This window comes from Perissodus microlepis, chromosome 22 (genome assembly GCF_051167445.1).
Source record: "Perissodus microlepis isolate ML-2025 ecotype Zambia chromosome 22, ASM5116744v1, whole genome shotgun sequence".
NCBI lineage: Eukaryota > Metazoa > Chordata > Actinopteri > Cichliformes > Cichlidae > Perissodus > Perissodus microlepis.
In genome coordinates, this window is record NC_140481.1 from 13,680,505 (window position 1) to 13,704,760 (window position 24,256).

Here is a 24,256-nt window from a genome sequence, read left to right on the forward strand (position 1 = left end):
TCTGTGGCATGCCAAATGCATCACAAGAGATATTCTAATAGCAAGGCCATGTAAGGAAAAATCCGCCATAACGTTGTGGTGTGAGTGAAGTACACAAAAAATACTTCAATTATACACGCAAAACCATTGCAAAAACTGTGCGCATAACTCTGCTCGAAAATAAACTTGCCCACAGGTATGCAAAAGCACCGCAAACAGCTCCAGCTACACACACACACACACACACACACACAGGGACACACACAGAGCTGAGCATTAGACACATGTTGTAAGTTTTAATGAGCCGAGTGGGTCTCCATCTCTGCAGGGCAGCAGAAAGTCATCAGCAGAGTTCAGCTCCTCGCTGTCTGCTCCAGAGACCAGCGTTAGTCACACAGCATCACACCTAACTTCCTTCCTCACACGTCGGCAGAGTCCTGGCTCCCGCTCACTCGTTCTCACACCTCTAGCTCTCTCTCTCTCGACTTCTCCTCTCTCCTCACTCACAAGCTGCTCGTTCCCCTCCCCGCACCAGACCCAGCTAGCATTCACCACAACTCTTCTTTTTTTTTGTCCTCTGTTCTCTAATAAACCACCATGACTGCACTCTCCACTCTTTTCTACCTGGTTTTCCATTCTTTTTCATTTCTTCTGTTCATTACTGAGCAGATCTTCCACACCAAAGCCGGCCGGGTTTAAATGCCACACCTGGCTGTTAGATTTCATACATTCACGCTGACAATGTCGAGGTAACCGATCAGTGTTACAGCAGCAATAATGAAGATCATGGTACCTTTCGCCAAGCCAAGACGATCTGTCAAGCTACAGCAGACTGGTGATTAGAGAGTAATAAGACCGCTGAATAGAAGGAGACATTAGAATGGAGTCACGTGACGAGACGTGCCTTGACAAACCAAATAAATGGCCATGTGTGAACCGCAGGGCAAATGCCCGAAATGTTGAACATATTTCTCCTCATCCTCATTGGATTAATCACAGGGTTGCCGTGACCCGGAGCTGGGCTTAGTCACATGGAAAACAAATAATATTTTTCTTTTTTAGCTCAACCACTGCGAGAGCTCAGAAAACAAAGGCTGATACTGTATCATCAGCAACATTGTTTCTGGTGAGTTTCATCACTCAGCGGTCAAAGGTCAAGTTAGAAATCACACTGTGCTCCTCCTCACTCTGAATATTAAGTTCCTCTTCCCGAGAACACAACTTAGTTTAATAAACAGCCATCCAGTCTCCCATATTTCACAGCGGCACCGGGGAAAATATTTGTTTTTCGTTACTGTGGAGGAGTCATCATGTCATGCTGGCAGGGAAATAATACTATTAATGGAAGCCAAATTGAATTAAAGCACGCATTTGACCGTGGGTTTCCTCAATGACACAGGCTGACATACAGATTCCTCTATCTGCCTCCTACATACACACAAACACATACACATACACGCGCACACACACAAATACAAATAAATCCCTTTGCTGGGAATGAGGTCTCTCAATCTCCACAAACAATCAGATAATCCTCCAGGAATCCTTCAATTCTCTTGGTCTCTCTATCACAAATGGAGAGAGAGGGGCCGGCATATACCCTCTCACAGACACACACACACACACACACACAAAATCAATTCATAGTAGCTGTGTTTATCCTAAAATAGTCTACCAATCTTAAGCAGCTCAGGTGGCGTCAGTGAGTTTACCATATAAATGACCTGCCTGTCTGTTGAAAGATAACACTAACTCTGTTGACTAAGTGCTATGAAGTGTTTTTTTGTGTGTGAATGTAGGACCGTGGATGCTTATATGATCACTGTGTAAGAGTGTGTGTGGTCCTCCTGTATCTATATGTGTGTATGCTGCGGCACATGTGATTAGACAATTTATCTGCTACCGCCTTCAGCAACAAGGAAGACAAGCAATCCTCATGTCTATTGTCTGTTTTGGTCACCACCATTTGGGGTTGCCATATTTCTCTCTGCCAACACTAGAGCCTAACCCACTTGCCAAACATAACAGGGCTGGCTGAAAACGAAGCCGACTGGCAACCGGACCAGTGCCACTTGGCTGTGGCTTTGTGCCTGCTGTCTGTAACACTGTTGCATTTGAAACTCGAACAGAAAAAGGATTTCGGTGAGCTGCTCGCACCTGCTTCTCCTTGTCAGGTGATGAAGTGCACAGCAGAGGGTCTTAGAAACATTAAGCCATAAGGCAAAGAGGCTTCGACGCAACGGTTTCTCCTTCACACCCCTATTTTCCCCCTCACGCCTTCTCTCCACAGACCACACCGGCATAATGGCAGAATAAGTATTTTTAGAAACCAAATGCCTCTTGAGGATTCTCATCAAATGTTCTAAAGACGCAGTCAGCATACACGCCCACGCATTATCAGACACACAGTCGTTCATATTTGCAAAACGGTGCAAACAAAAACGCGCATTTCCAAAGGCGGCATGTCGCGCACGCTCGTCAGCTTTAGTACACTGTCACTGTGAGAGGGAGCAGCAAAGAGATGTTAGAGGGCATTGCTGCAGCACAATAACAGCTGAATCTCAGAATTAGAGGCTTTGAACTCACTGCAAAAGGAGCTGCACTCATAAACAACTTCAACTTATAAGCCACTTTCTTCCCTCAAGATACTTAATGTATGAAAAAAAAGACAAGAGCTGCTGACCTAAACATTTCACTTGACTGTTTAAAGTTAGAATAGCTACTGTGGCTATTTTACGAGTAGTACACACACACATGCGTGCACACAAATCTGCAACCAGAGTTCAGGATGACAAAGCAAAGGAGAGTTCGACATAAAACAGCAAACTGCAGCAAACAACCAGGCTCAGTTTAAAGAATTCCTCCGAATCACTTTGGAATGGCCAAATGTGAAGGCACATTCCTCGGAGCCTCCTCCAGACTGGAACTGGGACAAACAGGAATCAGATCTGAATGAAGCTTGCCTCCTGCATATCAGGGCCAAGATTTATTCTTCTTATTTGAGCTGCGTCTGAAATCTCTATCAGTCATTCACTTAGTCAGTCACTCATTCATTGCTGTCATAGCGATTGTTAGGAAGCAGAAGGATTTGGGAACTAAAATTTGTAAAGGCATCTTTAGATTCGCTCTGCCAAGAATCAATTATAAAACCGATCTATCGGTTACAAAGGAAACAAATACTGAGAGAGCTCTTGTTAAAGCCAATAGCTATTAGACTAAGCTGAAACAATATGGAACAGACAGATGATACTGCTAATGGGTGATGACTTCGTTTCTTATTTATGGTTCTGGCACTTAAGAAGGAATAACTCTCTGCATCTGTTTTAACTTTTGTTACTGGTTAGCTGGAAAACTGAGTCAAGTATCCTGCAGCTCTTCCTTCCTTCAGTTTTGGCCTCTAGTAACCGTGGACTGTATTTGGCTATTTTAGCTGCTAATTACACACCTATGTTTGCCAGCTACTCACTCACTCGCTTTAACGTCAGTTTGGCACTTGGCAGGAGCTCACAGTCAGGTTGTCAAAGCTTTTTTTTTCACCGTAGAAAACAGGATGGCTTCAAAACCGTAAAGGCGTAGGTCGTATAACAAATATAATGAGCTGAAGGATGCTGATAAAAAGCTCCACAGAGCTGATGTGAACAGCGATCTTGCTGTATGTGTTTCAGCGAGATTACGCAGGGCCAGCTCGAGCTCTCAAGAAGAACAAAGAAAACACCTGTACACATAAATGGGGATATGTTTCTGTCTGTTAAACAGAGATGACTGACAGGACGTGGAGCTGCACTTCATACCTTCTTTTCCCAACAGGAAATCCAGGAAGTGGTAGGTGTAGGCCACTCCTACTTTGGTCTCCACCTGAGGACGTCGGAGGGTGGAGTAGATATTTCCTGGGCTGTGCTTCTCTTCGGTCTTGCGCAACTTTGGGAGCCTACACCCCATATCTCTGTGTGAGGAGAGGAGATGGGTGAGATTAGAAAGCTTGTTCAAAAGATCTGCGATGATAAGGAAAAAAAAAACAGAGAAGCATGGAACAAAGACTTGAGTGGGAGACATGGAATCGATTGAGTTTCTAAATATACAAAATGCATTAGCACTTCCAATAAAGTGTGTGATAGTCACACACAAGCCTAAATCCATTTTTTGGGGGGGAGGTAATGTGTGTATCTAAGGTTTGCACGTTCATACCTCACACAGACACATGTGCTGCTGTAGCGCACTGAAATATGAGAGCGTCAGCCATTACCTGCTTGGTGGGCTGTGATACGGGCATCTCCTAATCAAATAGGGCTGATTGAGAGCGACATGTTTGATCAGAACGAATTAAAGGAGAAATGAGACTGATTTCCTGCCCTGTCAAGCAGAGCGACACGAGACTAGATAGACAGAGGAGAGGAGAGGGGAACCAAGGTATTAGGCATGTTGTACAGCTAACCAATTTATATGTTGATCCAAAGCTTGCCTTGAAGCACAAAGAAATCCGTGTTCTTTTAATAAATGTAAAAAAAAAATGATGTAAGGACACCAGATTGCCTTGAGAACAGGTGATTGGAAAAACAGTTCGGTGTATGGCTTGAAATTTCTCTGGAAAATGCTATAAATGATTGGGAACAGAAAGTAGAATTACAAAAAGAGGGGGGCAGAGAAAGGGGCTAAATGACAAGAGACTGGGGGGGCGTGGCCAAAATCAAGCTAATCAGATGTGACAGGGTTGGCACTCTCCAAACATCTCCACAGATAAGCTTAATATTCCCGTCTACCACGGCCCGTAAGAGTCACAAGATGAGGCATCTGCATATCTATGGGTGCGAGTGTGTTCTTGTGAGCGTGTATATGTGTTCCCCAGGGGCAGGTCTATATCTGTATCGCCATATCTGTTCAGGGAGCATGGAGAATGACACAGACGCTCCCATTGGGCCAAGTGCATGGACATTAACTCGGCTAACGATCCTAACAGACTACATTAAGCCTGGTTTGCGCATGCATGCATGTGTGTGTCTATGTGTGTGTGCGTTATGTGGGTTTGGGTGACTTACAGTTTTTATCGTATTGTACATGCATTTTTGAAAGGTTAAAAAGTTGCAAAAAATAAAAAGGGAAGCAGCTTTGTTATATTTTTGTAGGTCATCTGCCTTAAAACAGTACACTCAGTTATAATAAATTTTGCAAAGAGCACATAATTAAAACTCATCATTCTTTCAATAGAACATGCTGCTTCATAATGAGGACAAATGAGGAGAGATGGAGGGATGATGCTTTGGGGGAAGGAGAAGGAGAGTCAACAGTATATCTTATCAGATTGTCTCCCTTTTCCTCTTGACCCTTCTTAAACTCCCATAAACCATTAGATCTTCGCTGTCTCCTGTTCTTAATTTGCAGAACGCTCGCTCTTACGTCTTCTGTCCACCACCTTTGATTAGGGCCACTCCGTGCACACTGCTGGCACAATGGCCTTGATTATCCTTACAGTAAACTCTTCATTTTTCTCATTCTTGCTTTTTGTGTCCGTCTGATTGCCAGTCTTGCACCATCCTCTTTCTTGTCACCAGTTCTGACCTCTACATTTGCTTCATCCAACCACATTTCTTTTCTTAACATCTCTCCAGTCATGCCATTTCAGTCCTCACCTTGCCCGACCTCGCTTCTCACTGTGTCCCTCATATCACCGCGTGGACCCCAGGAAGAATAGATCCTGCTGAGCTTTAGCTGATGGGAATTCCAATAAACGAAACCTTTGCCGCATCTATTGCCATGTGCCACTTCTAATCCTTTCTGTCTTTACAATATAACATTACAGTGTGCCCTTCCACACTCCCTGTCCTCTAGCCATCCACTCCCTTTGTCTGTTGTCTCACGAGTCTTCTCCCCTGCAGAGCCTACTAAGTCCCGTAAAAGTATTACAGTGTCTCCAGACAGGCAAACAGACAGTCGAGTAGGCCCCGAGTTATGACTGAGTTACAGCGTGTACATCCACTCCCAAATATTTTCCCTCCTGGGCTCTACTTTAATACACTCTGTCTGCTGAGGGGGGTAAAGGTAGGGTAATGTGGGGATGTTTAGCAGACTTCATCCTGGCTGGTTAGGGAATAGGGATTTAGGTTTAGGAGTAGATGGTAGGATCAAATTTAGGAGGGAGGAGGAAAGATAGGGAGTACAATCATATAGAGAGACAACAGTCTTCCATCACTTCCCTTGGATCTGCTCATCATCCGATTCCAAGTTTTGCCCCATTCCATGCAAAATCTTCAGACACATCACATCCATTCAAAGTCTCACTCCATTCACAAGGCACTATGCAACAGTGGGAAACCATCACGACTTGGGATAACACACTTACCGTTTTGATAGTAACAGCTGATTTAGTTGTTCTTATATAAATTGTGATTGGTCTTGGTCCTGACTGGCCAACTGCTCTATTCTATTTATTCGAGACCTCATTATCCCTTTCGTTGTATTCCGTATCTGTAATTGGACGCAACACTGAAATGAAAAACCTAGGTTGTAGTGCAACAGAAACTCGTCTGAGTTGAAGACTTGAGGCCTTTTTCGCTACACGCGAGGCCTTTTTCTCTACATGTCGACTTCAAACAGAATCTCTCGCTTGCTGTCGCGCAAACACACAGGCAAGAAAAGGCCTTGACAGCAAAAAAACATCCATTAAACGGGTAGAGACAGGAGAGGGAGACAGATAAAAGGAGAGAAGAAGAGAGAGAGCAGAGTGAAGAGGGAGACAGATAAAAGGAGAGAAGAAGAGAGAGAGCAGAGTGAAGAGGGAGACAGACAGGGAGTAGCAGAGGGCTTCTCATTAGAGAATCTCTTGTAACAGAGAGTTTTGAAATGACAGCAGATTTACGCGAGAGCATAATCCGTCTGCACTATGCCACTGCTCTGCTAACTCCTGTGCCACACGGGAAGGGGTGGGAGGGTGGGGGTGTGGGATGCCCGATTTCCAAGTAGCAATATTCATCGGCAGCAGAGTGAGAGCTAAATGATGGACGCAGGCTGTGGGAATTTCAGAGTAAATGCAGATAGAACCACTTGGGAGTCACCACAATGGTGAAAAGCTGAAACTGGCATTTTCTGTCTGATACTGAACACTGTTATTGTTTTAGGTCTAACTCAATAACATACCTGCATTAGGCCCCTCATAATCTATTGTATTAGTCGCTTTAGCTGAAAACAGTGGCATCTGGTGCGGTCTTCTGCTGCTGTTGCACATCTGCTTCAAGGTTTAATATGTTGTGTGTTCAGAGATGCTCTTCTGCATACCCTGCTTGTAAATAGGGGGGATTATTTGAGTTACTGTTGCCTTCCTGTCAGCTTAAAGCAGTCTGGCCATTGTCCTCTGAAATCTCCCATCAACAAGGCATTTTTTTCCCAAGGAACTGCTGCTCACTGGATATTTTCTCTTTCTGGACCATTCTCTGTAAACTCTAGAGACGGTTGTGTGTAACAATCTCATCAGATCAAGACCAGCCCATCTGGCACCAACAACCATGCCAGATACAAAGTCACTTAAATTGCCTTTCTTCCCCATTTTGATGAACCTCCCATACTGAAGTTCATTTTGAACATCTTGACATATCTACATGACTAAATGAACTCTTGTTTTAGCGTTTTATTGTTTAATAAACTAAATAAAAAGAAATAAACTAAAAAACAAAACAGATGCGTATAAATGTGACACTTTTTGAATGTGTAGAAGTTTTTTTTAACAACCTTTTACACAAATACACCCTAAAATCATTTAGTGACATTTGACATCTTCCAAAAACACAATAGAACAAAAGAGGAAATCCTACCTGTGTGCGTGTGTGTGTGTCTATGTGTGTGTGTGTCTATGTGTGTGTGTTGACTGATCAGGGCAAGTTGCCAATTATTTAAAAGCAATGGAGAATGTCAGAGCTTGGCTGCAATATATTCCAGTATGTGCTGCTACAAAAATAGAGATGTTTCCATCATACACAGAAACATGGATCAGCATATTTACAAGTAAATCATGTGAACTAAAAGGTCAGTCTTCTGACTGCTGGTAAGGCTCAGATTCAGACAGGTTTCTCTCTCTTAGCTCTTTATGCTGTCAGACAGAGCAGACACACCTTATATGGTCATCTCAGGTGCACAGCTCTGGATGTGATCCCCAACCACCAGCCATTCAAATCTTCTGCTTATGAGGGGCAGCCAATCACAAGAAAACTGACTTAAAAGAAGAGGGAGGGATGCACTCTGGGCCAGCGTAAAATAAGCAAGGATTACTCTAAACTGTGACTCATGCAAATACACTCCGGAATTAAAAATGAGCATCATAGGTTTAGTTTAAGTATATTATTGTCAGAGTAATAACAATAATATCTCTTCGCTATTTGCTAGCATAATGAAATACTAACCAAATTCTAATGAAAACCACATACTTATTTAAACCAAATGATTACAGTAGTCTAATTTACAGTTTCTGGGACAGTAAAAATACAACAGGGGCTTGAAATTGTACCATGCTTGCTACCAGAAGTTAAAGAAGAGTGTTAGCTGCCTTTTGCAGCAAGTATAAGCATATAGTGCTTGTTATCTTGTGTATCTGTTGCACTAAAGTGATTTATAGCTACAAAGAGGCAAATAAAACAGTCACTGCTGGCTTCCATTTTCCTTTATGGGCCTACTTTAAAAGCCACAATTTGTACTATTTGTGAGTGGATGGCATTATAAATAGGTTAGTGTACATGCAGAGTTTTGTTATTAGTTTATCCCTTTTTTAAACATTTTTATGTATGACTTATTCCCCTTTAAAATCTATGTATTTGTTGAATTTATATATATTTTATATAAAATAGGTCTCAAATATTATTTTTCTATTTTATATGATATATTTTAAGTCCGTTGTTCAGTACTTTGGTCAGTGGTTACTGTTTTTAAAGCGCTTTATAAATAAAGTTGGCTTGGCTCCCAAAATAGTTTGGAACTCTGATTTAAGTCACGCAGTTTACGCAGTTGTTTAACAGTAAATCAAGGCACTATAATGAAAACTGCATGCTTATTTTAGCTATCTTACATACATGCGTTTGCACAGTATTTCACTGAATTTCAAAATTAGAGGTGACAGACTAAGCCCTGGGGCGTCAGCTCACCTCCCACTGGGTGGGGAGCTCCACTCAGATCCTATTCAAGAATGATGAACGCTGATCATCAGGAAAGAGAAGGGGGAAAAATACAATGAGGCAAAAGGAGACAGAGAGAGTGATAAAAGACAGGCAGGGAGCAGAGAGGGAGCATGTCAAGTTGCTAGGAGCGAAGTGTGACTCCCCCTAAGCAACAAAGTAGTCACCTCAAACGGTGTTTTAATGAGGATGCACTGGGAGGATAAAAACAAATTATGACATTGATGTATTGGTCTGTCTCACAGCTTCTCGCACAGCCTATTTTTCTTTTCTTTTCTTTTTTTTAAAGCACAGTTTATGAACAAAGGAAGATGGCTTAGACTGGAGCATCAATTTACTAAGCCCCGAGGTTCCTGAATCCATCATACTGGGGCCTATTAGACTGGATATCAGAGGAGCGAGAATAACTGGTGACACAGAGAACATCAGGCAGCTCTTAGCACGGCCAGTATGATAAACTGGGTGTCAGTCACCGCTGTTGCTGTACAGTGAGCAGTCATACATACCCGTGTAACTAATCGCTGTCCCGTGCATTTTGTGAGCGCAGCCTAGCTTGAAATTACATGTTTCTGGTTTTCCTTTTCCCCCCTCTCTGGTGTGTTCAACCCCAACCACACACACACACAACACGTGGCTGGCTGGTGGAGCCCGTTAACGGCGGTAGTTTAGTGAACGGGAAATGATACATGACAGGGCGCTTACGCACCAAATCTTTCACGTTGTGACGCGCGCGCACACACGCACACACACATGCGCTTTTCCATCTCCGCTCGGCACATTTAGCTTACTCCGTCACGCTATATCTTGAGTTCACTTCAACCTGTGACAGTGAGCAGAAGGCTTATTCATTTCGTTCCGCCATGAATATAAATGGCACACAACATCACACAAATCAAATGACTGTCTGAACGTCTAAACCAAAAGCATTTCTCTAGCTGTCACCGGTGTTTTATAGTGCAAGGCTCCCAAATCTAAAGTAAAAAAGAACTAAAGAAAGAAGGATTTCTTACTCTTGGAAACGCAACCCCGCCTTTAAAGTTGTTTTAAAAGCTGTAAGCTCTAGAAGATAAGTTACTCAACAGTGAGAAAAGTTATATAAACATTATGTGCACTTTAAAAAAAAAATGCGCAAACTCAAAACGCCAAGAATCATATACACATTGCTCCCATTACTTTGCAGAAATTAAAGAAAATCCTATAGTTGTTTTTACTCACGATCACGCAAGTCCCTGTCTTACGGTGTACTGGAAACCTCCTCACGCTTGAGTCAGTCTACGCGCTTCCCTCTCCTCCCTCTTATTTCTTTGCCGTGTGCGCTCCAGTCACTGCTGCTGGAATGAGACGCACTCACTCTCCTCTCTGACAGCTTCAATAGGTAGAAAACACGAATCCTTCATTTAGAAACAACTGACTTCACTGCAGGCTAGCGATAAAGTCCCTCTTCCTCCCTGCAGCAGCAGCGTGTGGTGGAGACGAGTGAAGGAGAGGGCGGTTTATCTCATCCTCTCTCCTCCTTCCTGTTGTTCCTCACTCGCTGCTCTAGGTTTGGATTCTCTGAAACACTTTAGGAGAAATATGCACCCCTTTAGATGAGGGAGGAAAAAAAAAGTTACTTCAGTGACTACCCCAGGGTAATTTACAGATGTTTTTGCTCCAATAAGTAGTCACAAGTCACATTCTGGGTACTATTGGGGTCATTAGGCTCTGAGACTTTTGTTTTTCCAAGGTCTTCCCCCCTTTTAAAATTCATATTTCATAAGAAGCAATCCAGACTTATCCATAATTCAGAAACGTCTGACTGAGGGGGGTGGGTGCGGTTTGGTGGGTGGCCACAGGGCTGAACAGAGCACCCTGGGGAACCCTGTCACACCACCAGACTGTGACAAAAACAAAACACTGTGACCAGGAGATGATGGGCTTGTTGCCAGGGAAAGACAGGCAATCCAACCCTGACTGAAAACTAGCAGCCACCGACAGGCTTATGAGGCCTGGGAGCAGCAGCTGCAGCCGGTATGTTGCCTGTCTGTACCTCCACACAGATCACCAAAGTATGACAAACAGGAAGTTTCAAAATAAGCAAGAGTGTCTAAAGAGATGCAAAGACATTAACAGCCTCAAATGATAACACATTTCAACTTTTATTTATCAACAAACCCTGCAAAACATGAACAGTACCAACCCTAACAGTGCTGTGCCCAGGCTCTCTGAACAAAACAACACAATCATGTCTGCGCACAGCAACAAGACCTCAGAGGTCAATCTCCATATGAAACTACACAGAACTGAGTCAAAGAAAAGCCGTGATGTACACCACACACCGATGTGCATTTTCAATCACACAAAGCTACTTCTACTATTAAACCTCAAACACATTTTAAGTGCACTTACTGGAGGAAAAATGCCTAAAAACATTTCTCAATTATGACATATCTGTAAAACACTTTGTGTAAACTGCACTAAAATCCCAAAACAAATACAAACTAAACCCTAACAGTGAACCTTGTCTTAAAGAGATGAAATACAGCATATTGTTTTAAATCATGTCCTTCATTTTTTTTAAGTATGAGTTGATTAATGAGTTATTGTAAACAAAAATTATGCCGTGATTGTCCTTGAGTGTGAACCCTGGAACCACTGGACAAACATTAGACCAATGATGAAGATGAGAAGTAATAATGATGAGGCGACTGAGATTGGTTTACTGCCTCAACCTACACCCCCATGAATCCAAATAAACAAAAAAAAAAAGGAGAAAAAAAAAGGAGGGTGGTGCGCTTCAAATTAATGGAATGACCAAGTGCTCTTATGCTATAGTAAACAAGTTAATGAAGATTATTAATCTGAGGAGCATTAGACCGGAACTTGAGTTAGAAGACAAATATGCCAATGCTGAAAAAAACAGATCAAGGTCAAGACATTGTAGTAATATACAAATATATACATATGTACAGAGAGCCCAAGCACAGGATAAAACCCTCCAACCAAACATTTAAAATAATTCCAAAAGTAAATTAAAACTAAAATATAAATAAGCACAAAAGGTGGGCTTAAAAAAGTCGTCCCGTTCTCTGTTTGGGATACTTAAAAAGAAACCAAAAAAAAAAGTGATCCCATGTGCCAGCTGGTTTGGTGAGGGTGCTCTGCTCTTCCTGTGCCGTCACTGTGATCCATGTGGGTTAAAAGCAGCTGACTGCAGGTCAGCACTACAAATTGTAGTTGTGGGATCAGATTAGCTGAAGTGGAAAGATCATGCAGTTTGGTGTTAAAATGGCTCTCAAACGTTTGAGGCACGGAATGAGAGGCGAGGGCATTTGGAAAACAGCCTGAAGAGTTGGGTTACTCCAGATGTCCAGAGAATCAAGGTGTAATCTTGTCTAAATTCTGACTCCCTGAGACCTGCAGAGAAAGGACAAATAAATAAATCACAAGTAAGTGAAGTTTTTTTCTCAAATCACACAGACAAACAGAAAAAGTCTTTTTAAAAGCGTTGGTCAAACATTTTTGCTTTGTGTGACTTTAGTAAAGATTAACGAAGTTCTTAGGAAAATACAACCATTTGCAGTGGTTCTGCTTTACCTGGCATGGTTCTCAGTAGCTGTGGACTACAGCACAGTCAGCATGGTCTGGACTCCACAGTCCACAAAGCTCTGGAAACAAAGTGTAACACAAGAAAAAGAGTTTGGTGGAATAATCCTATAGATTTGCTTCAAAGACATGAACAACTACAAAAACAAGCACAAACAGAAAAGCACTGGATGTGTCATGAATTGTCAAGTCCACAAAATTAACTTTTGTGGAAATAAAGCAAGGTTAGAGTGCATTGATGAGCCATTCTTCAGGATGCCAACACAGGCCAGACAACACCATCTAGTGGTGTACATGGACATCACAGTTCTGGACAACAATGACTTTTGTTCCTAGGGGGGCAAACCAAAAACGGAGGAGGGAAAAGAAAAGGAAAAATAAAAGAAAAAAGAAAAAACAAGGTTCATCTGCAATAGTTACCCAATTCTCAAAGGACATCTGTTTAGTCTTTCTTTTTAATGACTGCTATTCTTATTCCTATTCAATGCAGTCACCTGATTGACAGGCCGTGTCCTCTGGTCCGCCGTCCAGGGAGGTGGGGTGTACTGTGTATGAGGGGAGAGGCGTCAGCTGTCAAACAGAGGGCAACAGACAAACCCAGACTCGCTACTATAGGAGGACGGGAGGGTATGTTGGATTGTGGAGTAAGCAGGGCCAGGTGTACTTTAACCAGATTGAACCCCTCATCTCACATGCAGGAGCATATGTGCAATGGCTGCAAGACCCTTTGTGTGGGGGTGTGTGTTTGTGTGCGTGTACCTGATAGGCATAGGCATTCTGCGCGTAATTCACTGGCATCTGCGGGATCATGACCCCTCCAAAGTTGGCATAGGAGTATGGCTGCAATCAAAGCCAGTAACAACACATGAAACCACAGCACAGAGTTTGTAGAGCCAAACAACGTACCATTTACTGAATAACCGGCCAATTTGGAGATTATTTATAACAAAGCTACTTACAATTGTTGCCTTTTCGATTAAAGTTATACATTATTGTACACTTTGCAACTTTATTCTTTGTGAGGATTAACCAACTGTCTCAGCAAATACATGTTCCATTTTATATTTCAGAAGTATTATCACTGGAGAAAACACAAAACAAATATATATACTTAAAAAGAGACTCCAACTAAAAACAAAAACAACATGACAATAAAGTTCTAAACATTTTACAAATTACAATGATAAAACTTGAATAGCTCCGTTTGTTAAACTCACATTCATTAAAATAGGTTAACAACTTCGCTGAACATCATCGCACTACTTTCTTGGCATTATTCCATCCATGCATGTTTTTTTTCTCCAGTAATTGCATGGAGTTTCTCAGCTGTGACTGACAAATCACATTGCCCTCATCTTCCACCTGTTTTCTTCCTTTTCTAGTGGTCTGTTGCTGTTTTTCCCAACCACATTTATTTTGATGTAAAAACTTTTTTTCCCCCCACTTGTGTTGTTTCACTGGATACAACAAGTACCATCTCAAATGTTTCAGCCTGCTCTTTACTTTATCCCCCATAAAAACCACCACCAGTCCCAAGGAAACACTATTGTATTAATTTCTACATGGAAATTCTTTTGTTTTTGCTCAAGCAGCCGCCTGACTTATGTTTTACAATAGCTTTGGCACTTTCTTGATGATCCATCTAAAGGCAACCATGTTTTCTTATCTAAAATTGGCGGTTATGGCAATATGTAGTTTGTGAGCAAGCGCTTATCGATTACAAATGATCAGCATTTAACAACATTCAATAACAATCTGAAGGTAATTTCAGTGTAAGATACCTGATTGTATGGGTTGCCTCCGTTTATGATGGGCGAAGGTTGTGGCACCCCACCTCCCATGGGTGAGCAGCAAGCACAGTAGAAGTACTGGGTGGGATTCACCCAAGGAGCGGGGCCAACCAGACGCGACGGCATCGACCCTGGATGTGGGGTGGGGGGAATCAGTTTGGCATTAACATTATAAACCCTATTTAGTGAAAACAGAACAATAAGTATATGCACTACCCAACAAACAGAATACATACGAGAGACCCTTTCTTTCATGATGGCAGGGCCCAACTTGAGTTTCCGTCCCTTAAAACTGATCTGTTGCTATGGCAAAAATATTTACAGAAAATGTATATTATTATTATTATTATTATTATTATTATTCCACATTAGACATATGCATAGACACAAAATAGATCCAATGACGGGCTTCTTACCTCAATGATTGACTGAATGTTGACATCTTCACTGAAGTACACAAATCCATAACTAGGAACAAACACACAAAATAAATCAGAATATCCAAATATATTGAAGAAGTAATAACATTCAGTCTGAAATATAAGTAGATTATGTTATAAGATAATGAATTTTCATGTCTTGTAGGCAAAATAAACTTCTACATGTTCAATAATCTGATCATCACACTCCAAAATTTAACCTCAGTACACTGAAACAGAAAGTGAAGCAATAGTCATTTCATTATCTCTTCAAAATCTAGGAGCAAAACCCAAATTACTCTGAACAGAAAAAACTTACCCTTTGCAGATTCCTCCACGGTATGTGATAATCTTTACTTCCTTAACAGTACCATATCTTGCAAAGAAGTCCCGGATTTCATTTTCATCCACCTAAAGATTAAAACAAGTGAAGAGAGAAACCAGATTTTTAGCAGACTGGTAACCTGTCCAGGGTGTATCACACCTGACTCCACAGGCTCCTGACAAATTTCTTCGTTTTCATGTGATTTTCAATAGATTTATAAACAAAATTCTTAAGAAAATGCCCAGAAAAGTCCTATTATTCCCAGACCTCCCAGGTCAGCTGAGAGATGTAATCTCTCCAGCATGTCCCAGGTCTGTTCTGGGGTCTCCTCCTCTTTTCAAGTAGTGTCTCTACAGCAGGGCTCGCAAAATCGCTAGCCCGACGTCCCGGGGCTAGCGATTTTTCCAGTCGGGCTACCAAAATCTGTCTCTGCCCTGCCCGTAGGGCTATCATAGGAAAAAATATTTCAATGCTTTTGCATTCTTTCGGAAATGTAGCTGGGTAATTATGTCATTGGCATCGGTGAGCCACTGTCAATATGTGACATATTGAAATCGTGTTTGAATTTGCGCTTGTTTTTTGCTTTCACTTTGCAATCGCGGGAACTGTGTATAGAGAGCGACAGCACTGATTGGTGAGTGATGATAATTTGCGCACCAATTCCTCTGACATCGTCTTATCAATCGTTAGCTTACTATGCAAACATGACAAGTGAAATCTCCCGCAGCAAGCTTAAACATGTGAGAGGTTGATCGCGCAGAGAATCGCTGAGCATTATGTAAGTGCGTGTGTAAAAGCAGCAGGATATACATTTTAGTTCTGCTGAGCCAAATAAGACAGGTCAGGGTGAAGAAGTGACAGCCAAAGAAAAGCTTACCACAAAACGGAAAGGTTATGACAAATCAGACTATAAGGCAAAAAGAAAGTGCAGCTTTATGGTTTCATGGACAAAAGAATTTCTGTGGCTGCGATATGATGAGCTATATAACCAGGGCTGCACATAAGTGGTCCGCAGGTGCGCATTCGCTGTCAAAATAAAAAACGCGCACAAGATAAGAAGTTGCACCGCGTGTTTGCGTACATAAGATTTTCTGGAGGAGGACAGACATTTGTTTAGAACTCTTAAAGATGTCAAAGAAGCAAACTCCTTTAAGCAATTACTTTGGTTTTCCTCCACATCCAAAGAAATGTCAGAAGGAGTCCGAACCACAAAAGAAGCACGTATTCTCGGAAAAGTGTTTGCAGGAGGTGAGCTGGCTTCAAACAAATGATGAACGCACAGAGGTGTGGTGCAGAATGTGCCGTGAAAATCCCACTCTAGCGGACAAAAACAGTGCCTTTTATATGGACGCAAACGCGCGTTGCAACTTCTTATCTGGTGCGCGTCTTTTATTTTGACAGCGAATGCGCACATGCGGACCACTTATGTGCACCCGTGTAAATAACATAATGTTCTGCCGGGTGTGTTGTTGCTTTTCCCTCGATTTCTGAGTCGACAAGCGCCTTTGTTACTGGGACCAGTCATTTTAAGAAAGGCCCCCATTAGAACCCATGAGAAATGCAAGAAATGCATTATTGCTCAGTCTGCAATATCTTTCCCAGAACAAACACCAATTGCAAATAACATACTAAAAATAAACCTGAAAATCAGTTTAGAATAGCGTACTGTGTTGCAAAGAGTGAACTACCACTGGCACAATTTAGCAGTCTTTGCAAACTTCAAAAAGCAAATGGCCTCGATCTTGGTTCCACTTGCCTCTTTCCCGTGACTTCAGTGGAAATTTCAAATTCAGGATCTGACACAGACTGATTCATGTCCTACACAGTTCTTACAAGTTCATAGAAATTTCTGTTCAATTAGAACCAAGTATTTGAGTTGATGATTGTAATTTTTATACAATGTTGTAATTTGTGTTTAAACAATTTTTTGATTAATGTTTTGTTTCCGTTACAATATTATACTTTAATGTATAATATTGTAACGGAAACAAAATATCAATCAAAAAATTGCTCTCTTTTTTATTCGGGCTACTTAAATTCATTTTGGGCTACCAAAAACTGAAGAGTCCCTGCCCGAAGGGCTACCAGGGATTTTGAAATTTTGCGAGCCCTGTACAGTGAGCTGCAGTGCCTGGCTATTGCCACATGTTCTAATGAATACCTTTTAAAAGAACCATGTAGTTTGTTTTTTTTCTTCTCGAAATGTGGGCGGTTAAAGAAAGCAAATTATTTTTCTTTAAATTTTTGCTGGATATGTTAACCCCCCCCCAAAAAAAAAGAAAAAAAAAAGATTATACACAATTCACCAAATTTACAGGCAAGATATGACACTAGAGTGGCATTTATGTATAATTTTAAGTGATTTAAATTTTAATTATTAATAATTTTTAATGTCATATTTTAGCTTATATTGGTAAATGGGCTCTAGTAAACAGGATTCACAAATTGTAACATATAAGAAAAAGAAATGACCTCTTTTACAAGCATCCTTAAGAGTCTGAGTTTTTCTACCTTACTCTATGTTCCACACTATAATCAATCAAGTCCTTTTTAGCCACTGAAAATACATTCGTATCACTGTTTTGTTGCTTTCTTGCAATTTCTGCTGCCCTATGACCAGCTCTGTCTTGAAATTAACATTTCTAATATTAACTAGTATTTAGCTAAATAAGTAAAGGATATACATGAGTTCAAAAAACAACTGCTGCTTCTGCCCTATTAAAGGATTATTCTGTGTGACTCAAAATGACTTTTTATCATTAATGAGATATATGTTAGCGTAAAGGTCAACAAGTCATTTACAACAACTTAAAATACTGGCGTTTTTTGGCAAATGTCGGATAATACTTTCTGGCTTGACAGCTTCGGCATTACCTTCATGTCGATCCCGCCAACAAAGAGGGCATTAGGAGTCAATTTGCCCTCAGGTAAGATGTATCCATTTGACAACTTCAAAGAAGGCAAGGTCTGGTTAGCGCTTCTGGGCTTGTTGATATCCTTAAAATTTAAAAAAGAAAGAAAACAACAAACGAGCCATTTCAATTCACAAGCTTATATTTCTGGAATATAGTATCTCTACAAGATCGCGAGTGTGCCTAACATGCGTTCGCTACTCGGAACTGCCACCATGTGATGGCTGCTGGCCCAACCACTAAAACCAATTTAAAAGTGCAGACTTATTTAACTTATAAAACTTTACTGTAGATTTAGCATTAACTACCCTTGTAAAGATCATATAGTGTCTAAGCCTTATTTTTACTGTGATTTCCCGCAAAAAAATCAGCTTGTTCAGGCACTGATGCTAGCAGTAGTGCACTGAGGACTTCGACATATAAATCTTTAAAAAATAGAAACTACAAAATAATAAAACAGTATGAAAACACAAGTTTGTTTCGTAAGCCATGTAATTTATGTTAACATTACCCTTTTTCCTTTTTTTTAACAGTTATTGTTAAATGTGGCTTAAATGGGCTATTAGCCAAGCTAGCGTTAGCTAAAGCAAGTGCGCCTTTTTAACTTTAGCAGGCAAGGTCAAGCTATCAACTAGCTAGCTAAGAGAAAGTTAGCACAGTGGTGACTGGTGAGCCACCGTACCAATTAAGAAGTTAACAAGTACAATAACCTGCATCACTAAGACTGTTGTGCTACATTGTCGGGTACAGAAATTTAACAGTGGAACTTACCATGTCTAAAACCTGACCAGACACACTGAAAGGTACGCCGTCGACCTTGTTCCGCCCGACAACAGTGACCTCCACCCGTGATGAAACCACGCCCACCCAGTCCACGTGACTAACTAAAGCAGGACGTGAGTAATGTCATTGTTTTCATAATTTTGTTAAGTTAAATAGCATGGAATAATGAAATAGCTGCAAATTAAAATCTCTCAATCGTATGTAAACTTATATGAAAAGTTTTGATGACTCACAATTTGACTCGGTGCTGTGTTTTACATATGCAACAGAATTTATGTGACATATATATATATATATATATATATATATATATATATATATATATATATATATATATATATTAGTATTTTGGTATTTTGCATGCACTATATATATTCATCGTTTTACATCAATGACATAATGTTTATGGTACATGATAATTATTCTTGATTTAAAGCCTTGACAGAGCAAACGGCAGATAGACTGAGGTAGAGTGTGTGCAGATATGTGCAATATGTGAGTGGCGGATTAATACTTGCTACAACCGCAGCATTTCCAAGCTACAAGTTACAGCGGGACTTTTAAATTGAAAATCTAACCTGGCGCTGCTCAAAAATCCTGCCAGTGTTGCCAACTTAGCGACTTTGTCGCTATATTTAGCGAGTTTTCAGACCTCCTTAGCGACTTTTTTTTCTAAAAAGCAACTAGCGACAAATCTGGCGACTTTTTCTGGTGTTGTTGGAGACTTATTTATGACGACTTTTTGCCGTGAAAACGCGTATTGCTCTCAACAAGCAGCGGGTGCTGCCGTGGGCATCTCGCCCGTGCCAAAGCGTTCACAGGCGGAGGATGGTCCTCCCCCAGCTGCTATCAGGGCAGGAGATGTTCACACCTATGCGTCCAAACTGCAAATGAATCGCGCATGAGCGAAGCCGCCGCTCCCGCCCTGACCGTAACGCAGTCAATTCTTCTTTTACTGTTATGTTGTTTTGTGGTGCCTATTTCGGGCACTTTTACCGGTCCAAGCCCGGATAAAGGAGCAGGGTTGGAATTGTGACATTAAAAAAAACAATAATTGCCAAAAGAAAATTAATTTGTAGTTCTAAATACATTCTACATGCATTTAGGACGTTTTTACTGACTTTATGTCTCTTCCATGATGTTATTTTACTCTCCTACAAGGTAGGTTACAACTACATTAGCATGACCGATTATACAAATTAGGCGATGACGTCATTTAGCGACTTGTAGCGACTTTTAGGACAGCCAATAGCGATTTTCCTTACTGAGGAGTTGGCAACACTGAATCCCGCTATCATAACATTACAAAGACCAAAACGAGGTAACTGACAGCACGCCTGCATTTTTCCGGCTTTAGTCTTTAAATCTGATAAGATGTGAATTTATATCATTTTTGTTTCTATAGTCACGAGTTCCCATGCTTTTATTTTCCTTTGTAACAGAAAAGCTGAACAAAATGGAACGGCTGAAAAAGTTAAAAAAAAAAAAAAAATTACTCTGCCACAGGTCGCTGAACTCTACTTGGTTTATAGGGGAGAGAGAAATTGGGTTAAAATATAGGCTTGTCGATGTCCACAGAATATATATGATGGTTAATGGATAAATTTAACGTTGGCTTCCAGTTTATAAACGTTTGGAAAGGAAAACTTTGTCATGTTGGTTCCAGCAACAAACAAAAGGCTCTGGCCTCTAACTGCATCAGTTCCTTCTTTCTTGCCTATGCATTTATCCTTCTTTAATTTACAGCATGTTTGTAATATTTCTTTTATCAGTAAATCCTCATTGAAAAATAAGTCCTGACAGATCAAAACAATTGGTTTATGCAGAATGCAAATTACGGTAATAAAGCTTTAAGTGTGCGTTTAAGTGTCTTTGTGTTCCAACCATTGACTGTAGAAAACATGGACGACGCGACCCCGCCTCCTACCATTGTGCAAAAATGAAGCCAAAATACCCCGCTTGTGGAGGCTGCCATCTTGCAAATTTGGAGCCAGAGTCTGCGCAGTAGTGACTTGAGGTGGAGCGACTGTGTAACGCATATATATATATATATATATATATATATATATATATATATATATATATATATATATATATATATATATATATATATATATATATATATATATATAGTATTTTATATATATATATATATATGTGTGTATGTATGTGTATATATATATATATATATATATATATATATACACATATATATATATATACACACACACACATATATACACATATACACACATATACACATACATACATATATATATATATACATACACACATATATATATATATATATATATATATATATATATATATATTTCCAGACATATGGAAATAGTCTGTCCTCACTCTGGACACTTGCAGTTGTCACACATGGAAATCAAATGTGTGATAAGCTGCAGGATTCAAACACAAGTGTAACTTGTAAATACATGTTCATACTTTTATTCCACAATCAGAGAGAAAGAAAAAGAGAGATAGTGCAGGACAGACAGACAGGTGACAGTCTCAGGTGTACACACTGCTACAAAACAGCACAAGAGAAGGAGGATTTAGTGTTTGTGTTATTACAAGTGCTAAACAAGAGTTCCCAGATGGTACAGTGGACACATGTGTGACTCCTGTGATTAAAGCATCTTTCTTTCAGCTTAACGAGTGAACCGTCAGCTCGTTCAAACACACGTTAAAGTCCGTTTGGCTTGACACCACCGAACAGAGGCAGCAATATAACATAGCTAACATTAAGAGTGCAGTGGATCCTGCTTGTGCCGTGATATTCAGGACTGCAAACCGAGCAGCATTCACTGACTTTCAGCTTGTTGTGTTTGTGGATATATGACTGACTTTAATTATCCATAAAATCATCACATTCTCTGTAAGATTAAGGCCAACTATATATATATATATATATATATATATATATATATATATATATATATATATATAGAAGTAGAGGCTTTAAAACCAAGTTAACGCTGAAAGTACAAACATTACTAATGTCACATAACTTTGCCCACATGTGGCCAACAGCAATGTTTTAATGTTCTTCGTTATTGAAAATTCGCACATAAATAAGTGACATCATATTCAGTACTTACTTTTGACAGTTCACTCTTCGGCCGCTCCCTTCTGCCGTCTGCCGTATTTTGCGGCAAAATTATCCACACCCACCGCTGCGCTATGAATTGTGGGATATATGGGACCAAGAAGCATGCACCGGACCATGCTTGATATTTGGGGAAATCGACGGCGCATTTGGAGTATGCATTTGAAGTACACTTCGAATTGGGACAGCCGTTGTCGCGTGGCGGTGACGTAATCGCATTCAAGTACTTCAAGCGTGCGGTCTCTTAATTGGGACACAGCCTATGACAGCGACCTTATGTGTTTTAGCTAGCAAAGCGGCGTGGCTGATGTGGAGTGAAGCCACGTTAATGACAACGTGTACAACCATTGGAGATGTGAGCAGGACAGACGGAACAATTGACGGAAAAAGTGTGGACTTTATACCAGTTTTTAAATTGTGTTGATAGGCCACGTAAAACCAGAGTTATGATAAAAATATATGCAATGTTTGGTTTTCTTCCTGAATACTATCGTTGTTTATATTTACTGTGGGAAGAAACGGTAAAAACGGCCTTTTATAAGGAAAACGCTCGAAAGCACTCTCTGCCTGTGAGCAAAAACAAAACCAAAAAACCCCACCCTTTCCTATTGGTCGAAAAATGTACCACGTCGACCAATCAAAAAATTATATGGCAACATGGCATTTAGTTGTTTAGGAAGGGGGGAAGTTTTAGGAGTGATGGTGGTGTTTTGAGATGTGAGAGATTTGCGACGTTTAGCACAAATCTTGTGTAGTTAGTGTGTAGTGTAGTCAATAGTTTTGTTGTGTGTGTCAGAACAATGAGGCGACTGCTGAATGTTACAGGTGTTACAGCAGTGATACATCTCCTGTTGTCAGGCCTGCAGGTATCAGGCTGTTGTTCTCCTTTATCTCATAGTGGACAGAAATTGTTTTTTGTGGCACAAATGATTTGTGTGGCTTCAAATTTGATGCAGAACAGCTGATTGTTCTGTAAATAGTTTGAAATGTTTATTTAAAAAACACCTTGGCTGCATTTTTAGGTAAACAGCTGCAAGAAACTTTGTTTGCAAAACTCAGTTACTTTTTTTGAAGAAGTAACTATATAATTAATTGCCCAACATTGGTCATTATATACTGTATTTTGCAGACAGGGAGTTACAGGACTCTCTCCCAGACCACAGACTCATAAAAGTCAAAGCTTTATACAAAGAAAAAAAGAAAGTTGTGTTTTCAAAATTGGGGTTCAAGTTATTTTTACTTCCAATAGTGTTAACATACTACACAGGTCATGAACAAGATTTTTTTTTAATCTTCAATGTAAGTGGGATAAAGCAGTTAATTAAAAGTAGTCTAACATAAATGTAAATGCTGTAATTTGTTTATTTTAATAAACCATGTAACTTGGTTGGATTTGATGCTGGCGTGACCACAGTGCACACGTCTAATGTTGCTCACAGTGGTACACGGGACCGCTCAGGGAGTTTGTGTGTTCGCTCAGACACATGAAAAATTAGAGGGAACATTGGTTCCAACCCTCACTGTTTTCATCTGATTTACAGATGGATGACGACTCCATTTATAATACAAGTCAGAAGAGAGAATATTCTGTTCCCCCACCTTTGCCCTTGATCTGTAACAGCGAACCCTCCGAACTCAATCAAATAAGAATAATGTTCACGGTGCCGCATATGAACTAGTGCTTTAGAAAAGTCAGTTAAGTAATTGTCTGGAGTTAGAAGCAAAAATCCTTGTGCCACCTTTTAACCTTTTATTTGAACTCAGATCGTCTTAAGGCACAGTGAATACCAAACCATTCTCCAGATCAAATCATGGACGCTGGTAGTTCCATTTAAAGAGCAGCGTCACTATCGAACCCCCAGTGAGTCCATTGGAAACAACTACAGGCCCTGGGCTAAGGATCTGAAAATTAATCAGCTCCAGCGCAGACGACACACTCTCCATCAATCCTTGGCAAAACCAGCGGGGTCTTGTATCCTTTTGAGCTTGTCTCGCTGTGGGATTAAAAAGGGAAGGCTTTGTAAAGCGATGTGAGACTGCAGTATTCTTTGATTTGCTATCTGATAATTTAGTACTTCTTAAGACTTGCCTGAGAAACTTCACTTCAGCATATATTTTTGATCTTAATGAGGCTTTTAGCACTAACACCACCTGGAAAGAGGAAAGCAATAACCCCAAGGAGCAGGTAATTAT

The 24,256-nt window shown here is 40.5% G+C and overlaps 2 protein-coding genes and 1 pseudogene across 2 annotated transcripts in view; 1 reads left to right on the forward strand and 2 right to left on the reverse strand.

The window, feature by feature from the left end:
- rftn1a (raftlin, lipid raft linker 1a) overlaps window positions 1-10,679 on the reverse strand; it is a 24,842-nt gene extending 14,163 nt beyond the window's left edge. Inside the window, exons 1-2 of the mRNA XM_084919339.1 lie at window positions 10,344-10,679; window positions 3,771-3,922 (exon numbers count right to left, since the gene is read on the reverse strand). Of these exons, the coding sequence (XP_084775465.1) occupies window positions 3,771-3,918 (148 nt within the window). The 5' untranslated portion in view covers window positions 3,919-3,922; window positions 10,344-10,679. The remainder of the gene's footprint in view (window positions 1-3,770; window positions 3,923-10,343) is intronic.
- Window positions 10,680-11,259: 580 nt separating this feature from the next.
- Window positions 11,260-19,034, reverse strand: dazl (deleted in azoospermia-like). Its single transcript, XM_084920016.1, has 10 exons — window positions 18,931-19,034; window positions 18,122-18,244; window positions 15,242-15,333; window positions 14,920-14,971; window positions 14,740-14,806; window positions 14,495-14,634; window positions 13,473-13,553; window positions 13,208-13,258; window positions 12,705-12,775; window positions 11,260-12,524 (listed from the first exon to the last, which is right to left on the reverse strand). The coding sequence occupies exons 1-9, from the start codon at window positions 18,931-18,933 to the stop codon at window positions 12,731-12,733; spliced, it is 654 nt and encodes a 217-aa protein (XP_084776142.1). The 5' UTR covers window positions 18,934-19,034; the 3' UTR covers window positions 11,260-12,524; window positions 12,705-12,730.
- A 4,570-nt stretch (window positions 19,035-23,604) lies between these two features.
- LOC146362693 (dynein axonemal heavy chain 3-like) overlaps window positions 23,605-24,256 on the forward strand; it is a 36,816-nt pseudogene continuing 36,164 nt past the window's right edge.